This window comes from Actinia tenebrosa, unplaced genomic scaffold (assembly GCF_029948245.1).
Source record: "Actinia tenebrosa isolate PJP-AT-01 unplaced genomic scaffold, QUT_ActTen_1.0 PGA_scaffold0__85_contigs__length_37466705, whole genome shotgun sequence".
NCBI lineage: Eukaryota > Metazoa > Cnidaria > Anthozoa > Actiniaria > Actiniidae > Actinia > Actinia tenebrosa.
Genome location: NW_028292569.1, coordinates 5,120,112 through 5,137,377, shown reverse-complemented (window position 1 = coordinate 5,137,377; position 17,266 = coordinate 5,120,112). Strand labels below are relative to the sequence as shown.

The window sequence follows — 17,266 nt, the reverse complement described above, 5'->3', positions numbered from 1 at the left end:
AAGAAAGAGCGAAAGAAAAAAAGAATGCATAATGTGGTTGGATGAAGAACGAGAAAAAAAATTAGAAAAATATGATACCTGTTTACGACTTTTCGTTATATTATCATAAAATGTCGACCTTTCCGTCATAAGTCAAACCATTAATGATTTTAATGGGTTGAAACCATTAATTTTCCAAAACACCTCGAAAATAAGAAAAAAGTGACTAATTATGCGCATTTTAATAAATAATTAATTACCAAAACATTTTCGGTTACATTATAATTTTTCAGTAGATATTTCAAATTGTGGTCCTGAAATAACAACGTATAATCTTCACAAAGGACAATGTAGGGTTTACTAAAGTTTGAATAAAGCTGTTTATGTGGGATAATTTTGGTTAACATTAAAATTTTGGTCACGCATCACGCATCGGCCAAATGAATGATTGGACGAGGTTCAAATGAACAAGTCAGTCACACAAAAATAGTTTATTAATGCAAATCCCTTCAGACTTGAAGCGAAACCTAGACCGGCTATCCCCAAAATGGGGAATCTCATCTATCTCAGAGAAAATACATGAAATCTTCCTTGCTAGAGAAGGGTCAAGATGAAGCTGAAACCTCGCTGTGAATTATAGTTTTAATATAAACAACACCAGTCGATCCCCAGGCGACACTTCGACTATTATGGCAAATAAAAACCAAGGTACAGGTAGGGTTTCTCTCTGTTTCATTCAAACGTCAGGATTTAAAACAATGTATTTTGAACTCATAGAAAAATCCAACGACGTATTTTCCATGTAAGAGGATAGCGAATTTAAAAAAATTCGTGTTTAGAATCGAAGTTCGAAGTTCCTGAATCACTAAAGACCCTAGACTTCGACTTTGTTTGATCAACAAAATCATGAGCCTGAAAATTTATTCGGCCAAATGTCTGTTATACCGTTAATTTTTCTCCTTTTCTAAGGTTTAAGGCTTTTAATTCCTTGCTAAATATTCCATAGAAGATTCTATTTATTTAGTCTAGTGTGTGAAGAACGAAGGAAAATGAGCTGTCGGGAAGCACACACCAAAATCATTTATATTCATTGCCTTGAAGAGCTGGCTTTTATTTGTAAAGACTTAACTCTTTCAGAATGACGTTGTGTTGTCCATTAACACTCCAGTCTCTAGCTATCACAATAAATGATTTTATGGCATAATAAAATATTCGAAAAGGAATGCTGAATATTCTATAAAATCCCACATAATTTCGACATATATATCGTGGCAGCCCACACATCGATATTTTCGAAAGCTTTTGATATTAATACCTGTCTTCAACTATACATTTTTGTTTTAAAATTTAATTTCACAGTATTTATTTTTTATATTTTAAAAATGAGCGAGTTAATTTCGTTTATACCAAAATCTTATTATTAACTAAAATATTAATATTCTACAAAAGTCATTCTCTTTGTCTTTCTACACATCAGTAAATCTTCAAGGTTATTTTAGAAAAAAATAATTTGTGAAAGTCAATTATTCTTTATGACTACAAATTGAATACCTAGTAACCCATTGGTTAATTTTTAGAACAAAGACTTTTGAATATAAACAAACTATTTATACAATCTTGAAATGATTTGATGCTGAAAAAATATTTGTTTTTATAAAGAACTTTCACTCTGTATTTTTTTTATATAAACACGTTTTGGTTTATGAAAATAATCATTATGACTCAATGCTTTAAAAATAGCATAGTTTTAACAGATTTCAAATTTATAATTTTCAAGAATTAGTACTTTAATTTTTGTTATAATAACTAGGCATTTATGACATTAAAGTTAGTCACTATTGGCTAAGATTTGCATTAGTAAGATACTGTTTATAGAGTATTAGCTAAGGATTTCATTTAGACATTTCCTTTCACAAGTGTTGACAGGAAAAGGCCTTCAACGCTTTAAAAAATTTGCATGCCTGGTGCTGAAGGAAATGTATTTAAGAGCACTTTCTTAAAATCATCATTTTGCTTGTTATTCATTTCCAAACTGATATTATCAACGAAATAAAAATGTCAGGGTCATAATCACAGAGTGCCAATGTGTCTCGCTTAACATTGGCATGGGTATGAAAATTTTGGTGTTTTTGATGATCTGGGAGGGGGGGAGGGAAAGATAACCTTCGCACCAGCCTCAGCCTCGAATCCTGGCTATGTTCTTGCTAACACCTTTTTAAGATTCAATATATAGGTAATGGCTACCTCACTCATGGATTTGCGGTTGTCATTGGTAATTAATTTATTGAACCATTATCAAACTAAAAATTTTTTAGAAGAAGAGCCTTCACAGGAGCCCAAGATCAGAGCATATGACATTGCTGAAATATTACAAGAGAACTATGCATTCCTGTCAGGTAATATGCAAACTTGTGAATTATATCCTTTCGCCACTGTTTTCAATCATTGTTTCAGCTGGTGCTGCTGCTTCTGTTGTTGTCATTCTTGTTCTTGTTGCTGGTGCTATTGTTGCTGTTGCTGCTGATGCTGCTATTATTGTTGCTGCTACTGTTGTTGCTGCTGTTGTTGTTGCTGCTGTTGTTATTGCTGTTGTTGTTGTTGCTGCTGTAGTTGTTACTGTTGTTGTTACTGTTGTTGTTACTTGCAGCTGCTGCTAATGTTGCTGTTGCTGCTGCTGTCAGCATTGCTGTATATATACTAATAGATATTCATCTTATTGAAGTATGTGTGAAATATCTGAAACTCAATTATTTTAAGGTGGAAAAGACCATTATAACAACTTGATAGTCACCATCCCTGTTGATTCAAAAATCAACATAGCAGACGACAATTATATCAAAATAGTTTTCAAGTATCTTTTAGATTTGTCATCAAGGTATGTTCACCTATTTGTCCTAATGCTGTCTTTACTTCATAAATAAGACAACCTGTATTTTCTCTTGAAAATATTATTTTAAAACTGTTTTTGTTTTAAGATTTTTTGACTATGAAGAATGTGTAAAACAAGAATTCACTGTGATACTAGATAGACGAAAAGGACGGTGGAGCAATGTCAATACCACCCTGGCAAAGCTAAAGGTTTGTAAGTTTTTGTTTTTATCAGGAAAATTATGAAATTTGAGATGATGTTCAGGTTTCAGTTGGGTTACCTGTGGTGATAAATCCACAGGAAGCCCAAACGCATTTGCTTTCTTTAGAACATACAGGACTTGGAAACTGATAGACAGGAAATGGATAGACAGTCAAGCTGTTATAAACAACACCTTCACAATTAGTAATTGAGCCATTTAAAGCTGCACCTTTACTGAGTAAACACATTTATCGGACCAAAACCCCCACCCGTCTCGAACTACTGTCTTTTCTTATGATTTTTATTGATCATTTGGAATACATTCACTGCCCTTAAAATTTACTCTGATGAAATACTAAGATGAAATACTCATGAATTGCCACATAATTAAAAATCCTCTCTCATCAGCTTCACGCCTTAGGGTAAGGTGGGGCAAGGTTGGGCTATGAAATAGTCAAAGTAACAAAACAATGGAACGTTCTAGAAACTTTGTCAAGTTCTAAACTAAGCATGTTACAAGTTATTATGGCTGCCCCATGGTGCATGAAAATTAATTAAAAATTAAGCTCCATTAGTTCTTCCTGTTTTTCAAAGTGTGTGCAGTGATAACAATCATTTTAGCAGGGTTATTGTGGTCTTGTAGTGACTGGTATCTTTAAGACTAAAAGTGGAAGACCATAGCCTGCCTCCCTTTCATCCGTCCCCCTTCTCAAGGGTAGTTTAGAATTTTATTTTTACTTGCCTATAACTTCTGACATCTTGTGTTTGATTTTCCCCACCCTCCCCTCCCCTCCACTCTTTCTCGATACGCAAAAAGAAAGAGGAAGGAAAAAGGAAGATGGCCGGAAAAGCCTGATGCTCATGTTACTATCATGTGCAGATTTTCCCTATCGTCCCTTCCCCTCTTCTTTTCACATGACAAGTCTTCACATGACAAGGGAGAGTAAGAGACGCGTGTGTGACTCATTTTCGATCGATTGTTACACAGGGAGCCCAATTTAAATAAAAGTGTTTCTATATAGAATGACATAGGGCGACAAAATAAAAACACTATTATCAATCTATATAGGAAATCAAAGGCGCGCACTTTTTCCTATCCCACCTTTAATAATCCATTATTAAAGCCAAAGCTACGCACAATAAAGAGAGTTCATGACACAAACGATATTAAAACACCATTAACTCTACTAGCTGTTCGTATCATTTTCTTGAGAAAATAAAAGGAGTTGGCCTAAGGTAGCTTCACAATGTTATCATTAGGATCACCATTTACAGGAATCTGGCCTAAAAAAGGAAATGTATGTTGTACCTCCTTAGTGACGCACTTCCGGAAAGGGCGCCGGAAATGTGACACGCCAATTTAATATTTTTTCCGCAGTTTTTTTTCCCTTCAAATGATAGATCATCTAAAGTGCTATATATATATATATATATATTCAAATATTTTGCTTTATCATTGAATTGTACGAACTGAACTAAAGAAAAAGTATTATTTAGTCTTAAATCGGCAGCGTTTTATCTTGTTTTCAGGAACTATCGAGCCGACTAAATTAGTACTGTTTTAAAATACTGAATTGATCTTAATGTTTTTTAATTTTTTAGTATCGCTTAGCGCGATAGTATCAAAAAAGGTAATCTATCGTAGTAAAACTTATGTTGAATTAGAGAAATGCATTTTCGGTAACAAAACGTCGCAACAAAATCCCACAAATAACTAGACATGAAGGAAAAGAAAAAACGCGATCATTTTTCTAAAGTTGTTCTCAAAGTTCGGTGTTTTTTCATGGTTTTTCTTTTTCATTTACAGAACACTTTCCCATCTCCTATCAGCTGTGTATTCGTGTTAAAACCACAAGGGATAATCCAGAAATTTATGGGTGGAAGTGCAAGCCAAGAAGCGCAGGCAACGTTCAAGGTACGGGCAACTGAAACTAATGGCGTGTACTTTTAGAATAATTTATCTTGTATTATTACGGCGATTAAAAAAATAACAGTTTTCTTCTCCCGTCATCATTTTTACATAAACTATAGTATCACCTACTCCAAATTTTCTAAGCTTTCGATTCTGAGAGTCCGTCTCCATGGCAATTGTCTGTGAGAGGTCGACGTCATAGGATACTACATCAGTGCCTGAATGGGGCAACCAATACACTGCTTGAAATGGCTTCCCTGATGTTGTTTTGAAGTCTGTTACAATGAACCCATGCGTGTGCTAAACTAAACCCTGAGAACAATAGACTTTCTGAACTTTTACCGCAGTCGTTTTTTGGTGTCCGACTTTTTAAAACAATACTTACTTCTCAAGAGCATCTTCTTTATCACTTTGATTTATTGCTTTTAGTGTCCCAATGCACGAAAAAGAATGGAAAATAGAAAAAATGTATCGACAAAGGAGAGAAATATCTTTGTCCACGTAATTCGCATTTTCCCGCCCATTTTTAATCTTTATTTTCATCTTTCATAATTATTTAATCTTGTCCTCAGTTCAAAGCTGTAAAGCGACAGCTCGACTCCAACGTATTCCAAAATACCAAATTTAAAGCAAAAAATATCTTAAGACCATTATAAAATCTCTTAAATCCGTATACTGTACTCGAAACTGGTACAGAATCAACATCGTTGGGAAAGGTTTTTGCTGTGAAAAAAGCGGTAGTTGAAGGAAGATTTTTCTTACTTGAATAGATTGTGGTACTTGGGAGCGTAGCAGACTTGCAAACGTATATTGAACAAGACCAGCTGTCAACTGATTTGGGAGGAAAATTGGAATACAAGCATGAAGAATGGATAGAAAACAGAAGTGTAAGTCAGAAATTATATTTGTGTGTACTTCCCTTTGTTCCGAGAACGAATTCAATAGAGAAAGTGTTCAACAGACCATTTCCCATGGAAGATGCCAGAACTGGAGCGAAAACACAACCATAAAACACTATTGCACTCTGACGTGCTCTACATCTTTACTTTCAATTGTTTTTCTCTCGATTTTTAATGTCAAAACTCAATTGCAATTGACAAAGAGGTTTGAATGATTGCCATTGAGGTTTTTTACCGATATTGAAGGTTATTTTAACAATTATTTGTATATATTTGTCATTTATAAATAAATTCATGATTGGCTTTTGTAAGAGTGACCAAAGAATGTTCCAGATTGGCCATCAACGTGTAGACTACCATCTGCAAGGACACTTGAATGATTGTGGCAATAATTTTGTAAAACGAGCTTTAGAGATATCTTTATTTTGCGGATAACATTTGAAGCCAAAATGATGTGTTTTGACCGAATATTCTTCGTTTATTCATCAGGCTATCGAAAGATTTTATTGTAAGGTCGAAGAAATATCGAAAAAGCTTGACATGATGCGAAGAAAATTTGAGCGAACGGAGATAACCTCTAGCATACAGGAAATGGAGTTCACTCTGGAATCACAGAAAGAACTATGGAAGGATATTAAAGAAGATATTATTAGTACAAGAATGACAGGGGTAACTTTGCTTAAATGTATTCACCCAAGTAGGAATAAAGACGATGAAAATGATAATGCTGTTGGTCCAGACGTCAAAGCCAATACCACCGAACTCGAAGGACTCTTCAAAAAATTGAACGATTCTGATAAAGAATTTGAGAGATTTTTCGAAAATCATGAAATGAAGTTTCGACAAGGGTTAGAAATATCATTATTTGAGCTGGAAGTTGGTCAGGTAAGAGCAGAAATGTTTTGTTTGTTTGTTTGTTTTTTTGTTCTTGATTATTTTTGGTGTTATTTGATTTGGTACATTTCTGTAATTGTTTCCGTTGTATGCTTTGCCTTTTGCTTTTATTTATTTATTTTTTTAATCGAATTTAAATCCTTGTAGATAAAAAATAGTTGGTTAGTGGTTTTGGTGGCCTCGCTGTATGTTATTTTGCCAGAATGCAGTTCATAAACAATATTTTTGAAAATATTTATTTGAAAAATTATGTGATTTTTCGGTGTAGAATGCTACGAAGTATCGCCTGATTAGTATCGTCTATGACGAAAAATTACTTTATTTGCTAAAATATATTTCCTCCTAAATACAGCTAATTCCAGAAATCAAGGTTAATCTTAAACAGTTAACAAACAATCATATCCAGAATTTCAATTTGGTGGAACGGAAAAATATATTTTAGGACGATGACAGTTATCAAAAATCCTGAAAATTGTCACTACCAAAAACTGTAATAGGTTTTAAATACTGTTTAAAGTGTGTTTTTACACAAAGGTTCTAATAATTGTAATTTCAGATTAAATCATATGAAGTTGAGCCAGTCATTTTAGTTGCAGATCGGCTATTTTTCTAAAAAAAGACGAGTTTAAATAGTGAATTCGTGGGCAGTTGATCTCGTTTACTGTACTAATGTCAATAAAATAGCATATCTTAGTTAAACAGGCGCCAAAGAGTCTAAAATACTGATTAATTAAATGAAAAACCATTTATTTCCTAATTTAAATTCAGTCAACACTATACTAATGTTTTTTCTCAAAGACGCATATCATTTTCTAAAAAATTCTACTTTTCATAATGTCTTTGGTCAGTAGAAACGTCGTAAATTTGTCTGTCAAATAATGAATGTATTCGTACATTGTATCTAAATTTTTGATTTATGTCTTCATTCGCAGATTACAGGACTCCTTTTCGCGGCAACCAGTAAAGTGTCGACAATGGTTGACGTAGGAGACAGCAGAATGGCTGCCGAAAAACTATTGGATGAGCTACACACGTTTAAGACTACTACGTCACGAGTAAGTAGAATCAATTTTCTTTCGCGAAAGACCGGGTTTTTTTTTCTTTTCTTCAGATTCAAGACTTTGGATTATCTTTTGAATTTCCTAATTCAACCTACTATTTTAGGGTTAGCTTTTCCAAAGAAAATATGATGATAAAAAAATGGCAGACCAATCTCGTTCGCAGAGCCTTTTTTCTTATTGCGCATGTTTGTCAAGCATGCGCAATATGTGAGGTTGATGGCGGCCATGATGGATGACTTAGCAACATAATTCATCCAACATGGCGGCATATTAGTTTTTCGTGCATTAATAAAACTCTCTTTAATAAAACTCGGAAGAAGAGAGGACGTAATAGAAAGTTGTACTTGAACTGGAGCAGTCGCTCAATTTTATTGTAGCCACGAGGAAGACTGTTGACACGGTTCCATGGAGACGCAATCTTTGACAAAAGTAAAACTGAACGAATTCTACTTTTATGCAACTTGTCTCGCAACATTTTTCAAATTGTTCTGTAGGTTACACACTGCAATGCTCCATGCAACTTGTGTCACAGCGCCGCTGCGAGACAAGCTGCAGAGAAAATTGCTCCGCATAATTGCGCCTTTCCTCAAAATTAAACAACCAGAATTAACTACTTTCGTTATTTTCCAGGATCCTATCAGTCGAGCCAAAGCCCTGATCGAGAAGGGAAAGGAATTAGCAGAGAAAGACTCACTATCGAAAAGAACCGTAAAGATGAGATGCGACGAGCTGTCACAATCGTGTGCTGAATTGAACAACAAGATCGAGATGAGAGAAAAACAACTGAAAAATGCCATGGATATCCATGATTGTCTGCAGCAGGTTCGTCTTTCTTTTCCTTTCCTTAATTCCCTTCTCTTTCCTTAATCAGTTTTGTTGTCTTAAAAATTTTGAATTTCGATGAATGCTGAAAAATATTTGAGTATAGACTTTCATTATGCAAGACTCCGTACAATAGACCCCTTGCAGTCCGTCGGAATGCTGCTCATTTTGGAGGACATAACAATGTGTTTCCAATTATCAGGAGATTGAAAATCTTTTGTTTTACCCTCCAAATTGAGCTGTTTTAACGTCACATGCAAGTGGTCCATTGGGCGGAAGGATTTCCCATTTCAGACGACAAGTCCTTCCTTTGAGAATAAGATCTAATTTCATCTATGTTCACTGCTGGTAAACAAAGAAATAATTCTCAAGTGAATGACACGTGAATCTGAAATGAGAAAGTGGATTTGGTTTTTCAGAGTAAATTTCACTAGGAGGAAGTTGCGTGACGTTGCGTTGTGTGACCAAGGACTATGTCTATTGAGAAATAAAAAATGAATGGAATCTTTTTTCCCCCCAGGTGAGTGGGTGGTGCACAAAAGGGAGCGATCTTCTCGCGACACAACCAGTCGAGAAATTCCAGACTTCAGAAGGAGCAGAGAAATGTCTGGAAGAGATAGAGAGCTTCCTCAAAGACCGACAAGGCATAAGTTTAAAGAAGCTGAACCAACTAGAAAAAATGAGCAAAGAATTAGGGAATACATTTCTAATCAATAAAGTGAAAGATTCGTTGAAGAGGATTGGTCAGGTGAATGAAATGATGACCAAGAGAGAGAACAGGTACCGTCTGTCTGTCTGTACCGTCTGTCTGTCTATACTGTCTGTCTGTCTGTCTGTCTGTACTGTCTGTACTGTCTGTACTGTCTGTACTGTCTGTCTGTACTGTCTGTACTGTCTGTCTGTCTGTACTGTCTGTCTGTCTGTCTGTACTGTCTATCTGTCTGTGTGTCCACCTCTCTGTACTCTTTGTCTGTCTATCATTTCCATATCTTGCGCAAGTGAATAGTGATCCTTTCTTCCGTTTTTGCAATCAATAACCCAAACACATCGCGTTTCCTTGATTCTAACACTGACTAAAGATAGCTTTCATTGTGCTAACAGTCTCAAGCGCATGGTGGCCAAGAGACCTGTCCAGCCAGTCACAGCTCTCCAGGTTGACAAAGGAGAACCAAAACGAAAATCAAGCTCACCGTCAAACGGTACGATCTCTAGATTGCATATTGACATGACCGCTTGAGCGGCTATCGTATGAGTGGTAAACGTACATTACTGACTTACAGTACGTACACGGTACGACAGGCTTTAACATTGAAATGGCTTTCCATAAGAATGGTTATCGTATGAGTTGGAAATGTACGGTACTGACTTACAGGACGTACAAGATACGACAAGCTGTAACATATGGCTTCCCATTGTCTTCCAATCTCAACGCATAGATGCGGTAAAATATGTAACGATACGACTACGGATTTTTCGTATCGTTTCCCACTCGTACGGAAACCGTTCTATGCTATACTATACGACGTTGTCTTGTTCGTATTTGGATGATTTTCAAGCCAAATAGAAAGAATGAGAAAGCTTGATTAATAGAGGGCCGACGAAGTTGAACCGCTTCTTCCCCGCTTAGTATCATTGTCCAGTTTTCAATTAAAATGATCCACTCTATTTTTGGTTCTTTTTTATAGCGCCCAAATCCGCAGAATCGAAACGGAAGATGAGCTCTGCATCTGCAGGTATATTGAAAGAAAGGGAAGAAGATGAAAAAGAGGGGAAAAATGAAAGAGAGGGAGGGAAAGGAGGGAACAACAAAAAACGAAGGAAGGAAAGGATAAACGAAGAGGAAAGTTAAGGCCCGTTTACAAAGGCGTTTTTTTCGGCGATTTGCAGCACGATTTCCACTGCTATTCTTGCAGAAAAACTGATCGTCGAAAAATCGCACTAAATTCGAACGTGTTCGAAATAGTGGCGATTCATCGGCGACGTGGATTTATCAAATCGCCTCAAAATCGCCGGTAGTTTACACGATCGAGTTATGATCGCACATGAATCGCCGCAAGAATCGCAGTGGAAATCGCGCTGCAAACCGCCGAAAAAATCGCATGTGTGATCGGGCCTTTAGAGAGACCAAAACTTTCTATTCAATGTTTCGCTATTTTGTATCGTCTAGTAACTTTGCATCGTCTTATGTTTTCTTTAAGGAGAAGCGCGGAAAGTAAAACCCAGTCCTACTCCTAAAAGACCCGTGTCTATCGTAGTATCGAATAATTCCGATCCACCATCACCTGTACCTTTAGCGAAAAACTACGCCAAGGCTGTATCTATACCAGACCTCTTGGTAAGTAAGAGGAGCAGGATTTATTATCATCATTGTCATTGTCACCACCATCATCGTCGTCGTCGCCATCATCATCACCATTGTCAACATCATCACTACGCCACCATCATCACTATTGTCATCATCACTGCGCCATCAGCATCGTCTAATCACACCATCATATATAAGCTGTCGTAACATTCATGACATTTGCTCTCCGCATATGTCTTCACCACGAACATCATCATCTTTTTTTGTCACCAACTTGGTCTTCATTGTAAATCATTGTTCATTACAGTCTTGTTATCATTCCCAGTATCATCACCGCCATTATTGTTATCATCACTTGGTTACCATTTAACTGCCATAACTACCATTTTTTACATGATGAATTTCGATAAAGCTGTACTCAAAATTTGGCAAGCCATTAATGATCCTCAACATCGACAGCTTATTCAAAACAGGCGGAGAATATTACTAAGAATCTTCATTATTTGTCTTCAGGATGCCGTGGACGGCGAAGATACTACAGAGATTATCAAAAAACGAATGCAGATAATGATGGAACTGGTAGCAACTGAGCGGGATTACGTGGAGGATCTACGATGCATCATTCGCGGTTACATCAGGGAATTCGAAAAAGCCAGTGATAAAATACCACCAAATCTTTACGACAAAAAGAATATTATATTTGGAAACGTTGAACAAATTTATGAGTTTCATAATGAGGAGTTTTTGAAGGAGTTGGAAAAGTGTGTGGACGATCCGCTTCTTGTTGGCGAGGTGTTCCACGAAAAAAGAGACGATTTTGATATGTATGCCGTATATTGCAAGAACAAACCTGCTTCAGAAGCGCTGCAACAAGACTTTGTTAATCTGCCGATTGTTAAAGTGAGGAAAAACTATTTGATCATTTACGGGTTGTTTCTTTATTACTTTGGATTCTCGTTTCACCTATTACTATTTTTGCGTTGTTGGAGTGCCTCATGCCTTGTCATTGGTCCACTCAACTAAGTCTCCTCGTCAACAAAGTTAATTTCATGTTCCATGAAAACTGTGAGGCGCCCAACAGTTCTCTTCATAGTTCCCATCTCGTAATGTGGCCCTGCCTTTGCATCGAAGCGACAGGAACGGTTAGCTTGCAATGATAGAGACGTGAATAATTGTTCAAGGTGTTAAAAAAGGTCTCTATTATTGGAGCTCACCTTTGTGTCACTCCGATTCAAAGACACGGCTAGTTTTCAAGACAGCGAAGAGAACTGTGAAAGGGACTGGCTATCCTTGGCAAAAACTAATTAAGCACACACAAACCAGATTTTAAAAAATTCATGTCACTTTTTGCGCTTTATGTGCGCTGGACCAAGAGAGCATAAGTAAGTATATAGTGTGCTAAATCTGGCTGGAGAAGAGGTCTCACAACAACAAAACGAGCGCCGCTAATCTGTGTGAAAGTCCAATTGGCGTGCTCTCACTCCCAACACTATTAAGTTAACCCAAACACTATTTACTATTTTATCTTAGGAGTGGCAAAATAAACTGGGGCACAAGCTTCCACTTTCCGCTTATCTTCTTAAACCTGTACAGAGAATAACAAAATACCAATTACTACTGAAAGAAATGATGAAAAATACTCGAAATAATAGGGATGCGTACGTGAGTCTGATGGTAAGCGGGATTATCCACTGTTATTAGTATTCGAATTTTATCATTACCCTGAAACAGTGTCTGAGCTTATCAAAGTCAGGGCACAGCTAACTGACACATCAACTTACCATTTAGCGTATTAGCTTTTGCAGAGGAAAGCTGAGTTCAAAGAAGTGTCAAACATGTAGATTCATGTCAGTACTTGTACTCATAAAGCCTGTAAATAACATACTTCATGAGATATTTTGATTATATTCCAGGAAGCATTACAATCAATGCAGAGCGTCCTACGTCACCTAAATGACGTCATGCACTCTAGAGGCCTCAGAGGTTACCATGGTAACTTGGCAGAACTTGGCAAACTGCTCCTGCAAGATTCTTTTAATGTTTGGCATGTGAATAAACGAGGAATCCTGCCATTGAGAGGACGACCAAGACAGGTTTTTCTCTATGAAAAGATGGTTATCTTTTCGAAAAGGGAGGAGGATTTCAGCAGGAAGGATGTGGTTTGTTACCAGTACAAAAACAGCTTGAAGGTGATTTGAAATCATTAGTTATTATTATTGATAATTATTAAAAAATGAATCGTTTAGGGTTAGTGTATTATTATTTATTAAATTATGAGGCAATAGTTCTAATATAAATCTTTTACCTTTTCAAACAGCTAAGTGAAACTGGCATAACTGAAACAGTCAAGCACGCCCCTATGAAATTTGAATTATGGCTGAACAACAGATCTGAAGTCTTTATTCTACAGGTAAACATAAGATTTACAATTGAAATCTCTATGATTGCCAGTGCTATTCTTTGCATAATTGTGTATGCAATTATTATGACTGTGGGGTGCCTCATGCCTGGTTATTGGTCCACTCTGCATCCTTTCCTTGCCATGGATTTCATCAAGTAAACCTTGCAATTCATTTAATATACAGTACTAAGAAGTTTTGTTTCTAATATATGCAGGCTGTATCCCAAGAGGAAAAAGAAAAATGGGTGGCAAAACTGCGAGATGTATTACTTAGCCAATTTGACCAAGCCAAAGGTAGAATCAATCAATCAATCCTTGATATATCCTTCAGCTTCCCATTCTTCCTCAAAAACAGCAGTATAAGAAATACTAATTATTATTTTGTTAATATTATTTTTTACCTCATTCCTTTTCACAGCTGAACAGAAGTTCAAAAGCCAAGGTATGACTGAAATATCATGTCTTTTTCTTCATCCATTTAAGAACACGATCTTTTAACTCAGTAAATTTATCTCAATTATCTGATCATCATTTATTTATTAGGGGCCCTAAATCCTTGGGTACGCTCCTGAAAACTGAAAACCAAACCACCAGCATTGTTAATTTCTACCTTGCGCAAAATCTCTCTAAGGCTTTATATCTATCTGCATCTAAAAATTTAAAGTGTTTTTCTCTGTTTTAGAATTAGGAAAATGGAATTCAACACCTACCCTTGGACAAGAAAACCAAAATAATTTGCACTCAAAGACCTTATCAGTAACATCACTGGATCAGGAGAGGTTTGTACATCTTACTTTTCCAAACACAGTATAAGGGATATTTTATGGGAGTAGGTATTCAATCAGAAATAAAATCTAACAATCCATAAAAGTTTAAATCCAGTCTCTGTCTGGTTTCCACTTTTTATTATCAAAATATGTAGGTAAATTTTTTTGAAGCTAAAGGTTATGGTCTTTGATGTTTTGGTCAATATTTTCCTGGTTCTTGTATACACTTGCCATTAGCCCTTCTATAGATCTAGTACAGAAATCAAAAGTAAATGTGCACATACTTTTAAAGTTTAAACGAGATACTGGATCCCCCACCTTCTTCTCACAATTTTTAAAGTTGTTTATTCTACTTGTAAACAATGAAATATACTTTAATTATCTTTGCACAGTGGTAATACCTATGATGATGATGGATTTGACAGTGATGAGTTTGATAGTGATGAAAGTCCTGATGAATGCACTTCTCTAGGAAGCTCAGTACAACCCTTGGTAGGTATTTATTAGATGATTAGGGAGGGGAAGAAGAGATTAATGAGATCAGTAGTTAATTGCATGGTATTATTACATTATTATTACATTATGTAATGCTAATTTTCATTCTTCGTCACTCTTCTTTATGTTTTTTGTATTATTTAATCTATAGCTCTTTTTGAGATTCTTTTGTTACATCTCTTATGCTTTTATTTTTGTTACTCTGTCTTATGTTGAATACACTTTTAATGCATGACACCTAATAACTGTGTTCTTCATTTTATGGGTGCATTAACTAAGTGGTTTGTTATTTTTTGTAACTTTTGTTTGTTGCATTTGTTAACCATCAGTCTGCATGTCCATCCTTCCATCCATCTTTTTTTGTTCATTTTCCATCCTTTTTCTCCATTTACTCTTTCATTCATTTTTTCTATTCATCCCACATCTTTTTCTCTCATTCCTTTTTCTTTTCATCCATCTCCCCATCCTTTTCTTACATCCATATTTCCTTTCATCTTACCTTCTTTTCTTGCATACTTATTTCCATTTATCCATTCCTTTCTTCCATCATTTATAATTCAATCAAATCATCCATCCACTGTGTGTTACTTCCATGATTTCATGCATGTCTCTATATGAATACTGATATTGTTAGTCATGTCTATCTATATATCAGAGTCCTTCACTCTCAACTTACAGTGGCTAGTCTTGTACATGTATTGTTGATTCTCTTCTGTTTTCTTATACAGGTAGGGCAACTAGTTTTCATGAACTGTCATTCTTTTATGTTTCTACTTAATATACTTATAATATTATTATCTAACTCTAGTGTATATATAGAGGCCCATTTACACTAGTAATTTTTGCTGTGATTTGGACTGCAAATTTCCCAGCGATAATAGTGCTGATTAATGTCGTAAACGATCTTGCCTGAGGAAATATAGAGTGAACTTCTCTCTTCTTAAAACGTTTTTGACCCTTAATAAACTTAGGTACTTGCTCAGCCAGAAACGTCGTTTTGACCTCCTAGATTAGAATTTATTGATGGGTATATACATCACTTGAGGAAGACAGACAGTTAGTCAGAGTGCATCCCTAGGGTGTCCAGATCCTCTGTTCAACATTAAATTACTCTCCATACTTATATCATAGTTTTGCTAATGATTTTTTGTATTTGCTCATCCTCAACAGGGACAGCTCATGCAACATGGCTTCAAGTACACAGCTCTGGCAGAATACTATGCCATTGAATCAGGTGAAATGACTGTTAAACCAGGACAAGCTATTGAGGTTCTAAAAATCGGCAACGATGGATGGTGGTATGCAAGAGATATAGCATCACAACAACAAGGGTGGGTTCCAGCAAGCTACCTTGAACCACTTGTGCCATCACAGTAATCCTTAGTAAAGACCATATGCAAACAAATTACCTCAGAAGCAAGAGTATGAGCTAAATGGTAGCCTGACACTTTCCCTCTTTTGAGTTGTTTCCCCTCCGAAGGAAGACCCATTGTCAACTGTATGGAGAATTATTCAATAGTTGTACTCATATTGGTACATACTGTACACATACACATTTACTGCAATGAAATTGCACACTCTTCATCAAGGACCAAAAAGGATACACAAATATGTGATTGCCAGATTTTTACTTCAAATGGCTTCAAACAGCATAATGGATGCCTTCAGAAAATATTGATCACAGCCAAGAATCTCAATCTTAGACAAGTTCTAGAGATTTGGTTTGAAATCTCAATTATCATCTATGTTTTGAGGTGCTGGGTGGTCAAGATTGCTGATACTGGGTGTCAATAAGGGTCAAGGCCCTTCAAAAAAATTCTTAATCCACTATCTTTTCTTGGCCATACCTTTACACATGCAAGTGGTTTCTGTACAAAATTCTAAAGAAAGTAACCCCTCTGCAACATGAGCACCAATTATTTAGCTTAGTTATTATTCAAATTAGTTCAATTTACGATGAAATGGGATTGTAGATATTTTTGTATGAAAATTAAGTGGCCAGAAAATTTTGAAGAGAGAATATTTTTTATTAATGAAATGGTATGAAAGTTTTTAAAATTTCTTTAGTGGAATTATTTAAATAGAATGTAGTGTTTAGGTTTAGAACAGGAGAAGTCAGGGGTGTGGCCAGAGATGTCCATAACCCCCACACCCCCCCCCCCCCCCCCCCGCCATTTCAATATCAAAACTAGTCTATGTTATTCCTCATCTTTACCTCTGAACCATCTGTACTAGGGCTCTGGCTGCGCTCCTACTATTATTGTATAATTAGATTTAAGATATCTGTCCATATCTTGATTTACTTAGTATTCTATTTTGCCATGACAACAAAATGAAAACCCATGAGGGAGGGGTCAGGAGTTGTATCAGTCATCACTACATTCATATTGATTTACAAACACATCCATACTTAATATTTAAGTCTTGAAGACAACAGATTTAAAATTGAGGTTTCATGAATGTTTTAAAGAGATTTCATTTCACAAAAGATAAAATTAATTATTCCGTTTTATCCTACAAGAATGCTGCCATGAAACCCATCTATAGATGAAATCAACATTAAATCGAGAAGAAGCAAACAGTTACTGCAATTTTCAATATCCCTGCAAACTTGGTAGTTACAAGTTGCATGCTGTTTTCACTGCCGTCAATCAAAATGAA

At 35.9% G+C, this 17,266-nt stretch overlaps 1 protein-coding gene across 3 annotated transcripts; it reads left to right on the top strand.

Annotated features, from left to right (window-relative positions):
* Positions 1-462: 462 nt before the first annotated feature.
* Positions 463-16,763, top strand: LOC116292087 (guanine nucleotide exchange factor DBS). 3 transcript variants are annotated; one of them, XM_031699327.2, is made up of 23 exons: positions 463-693; positions 2,295-2,375; positions 2,737-2,854; positions 2,955-3,057; positions 4,857-4,964; positions 5,732-5,848; positions 6,350-6,745; positions 7,687-7,809; positions 8,446-8,637; positions 9,158-9,417; positions 9,739-9,836; positions 10,323-10,370; positions 10,836-10,972; positions 11,456-11,842; positions 12,473-12,616; positions 12,856-13,131; positions 13,260-13,352; positions 13,559-13,637; positions 13,762-13,785; positions 14,026-14,122; positions 14,503-14,602; positions 15,261-15,333; positions 15,776-15,912. In XM_031699327.2, exons 1-22 carry the CDS (start codon positions 669-671, stop codon positions 15,288-15,290), a joined length of 3,036 nt encoding a protein of 1,011 aa, XP_031555187.1. In that variant the 5' UTR covers positions 463-668; the 3' UTR covers positions 15,291-15,333; positions 15,776-15,912. The 3 variants fall into 3 exon arrangements, with proteins under 3 accessions (XP_031555187.1, XP_031555186.1, XP_031555185.1); XM_031699326.2 differs by lacking the exon at positions 15,261-15,333 and having other exon boundaries at positions 463-687; positions 15,776-16,763; XM_031699325.2 differs by lacking the exon at positions 15,261-15,333 and having other exon boundaries at positions 464-693; positions 15,776-16,763.
* Positions 16,764-17,266: the final 503 nt, after the last annotated feature.

Bases quoted from the DNA above. Each gene is read 5' to 3' on its own strand.
- LOC116292087 (XM_031699325.2), top strand. From the start codon at position 669: ATGGCAAATAAAAACCAAGGTACAG. The intron at 2,376-2,736 runs GTAATATGCAAA...AATTATTTTAAG, and splicing joins GAACTATGCATTCCTGTCAG to GTGGAAAAGACCATTATAAC. The intron at 9,418-9,738 runs GTACCGTCTGTC...TTGTGCTAACAG, and splicing joins ATGACCAAGAGAGAGAACAG to TCTCAAGCGCATGGTGGCCA.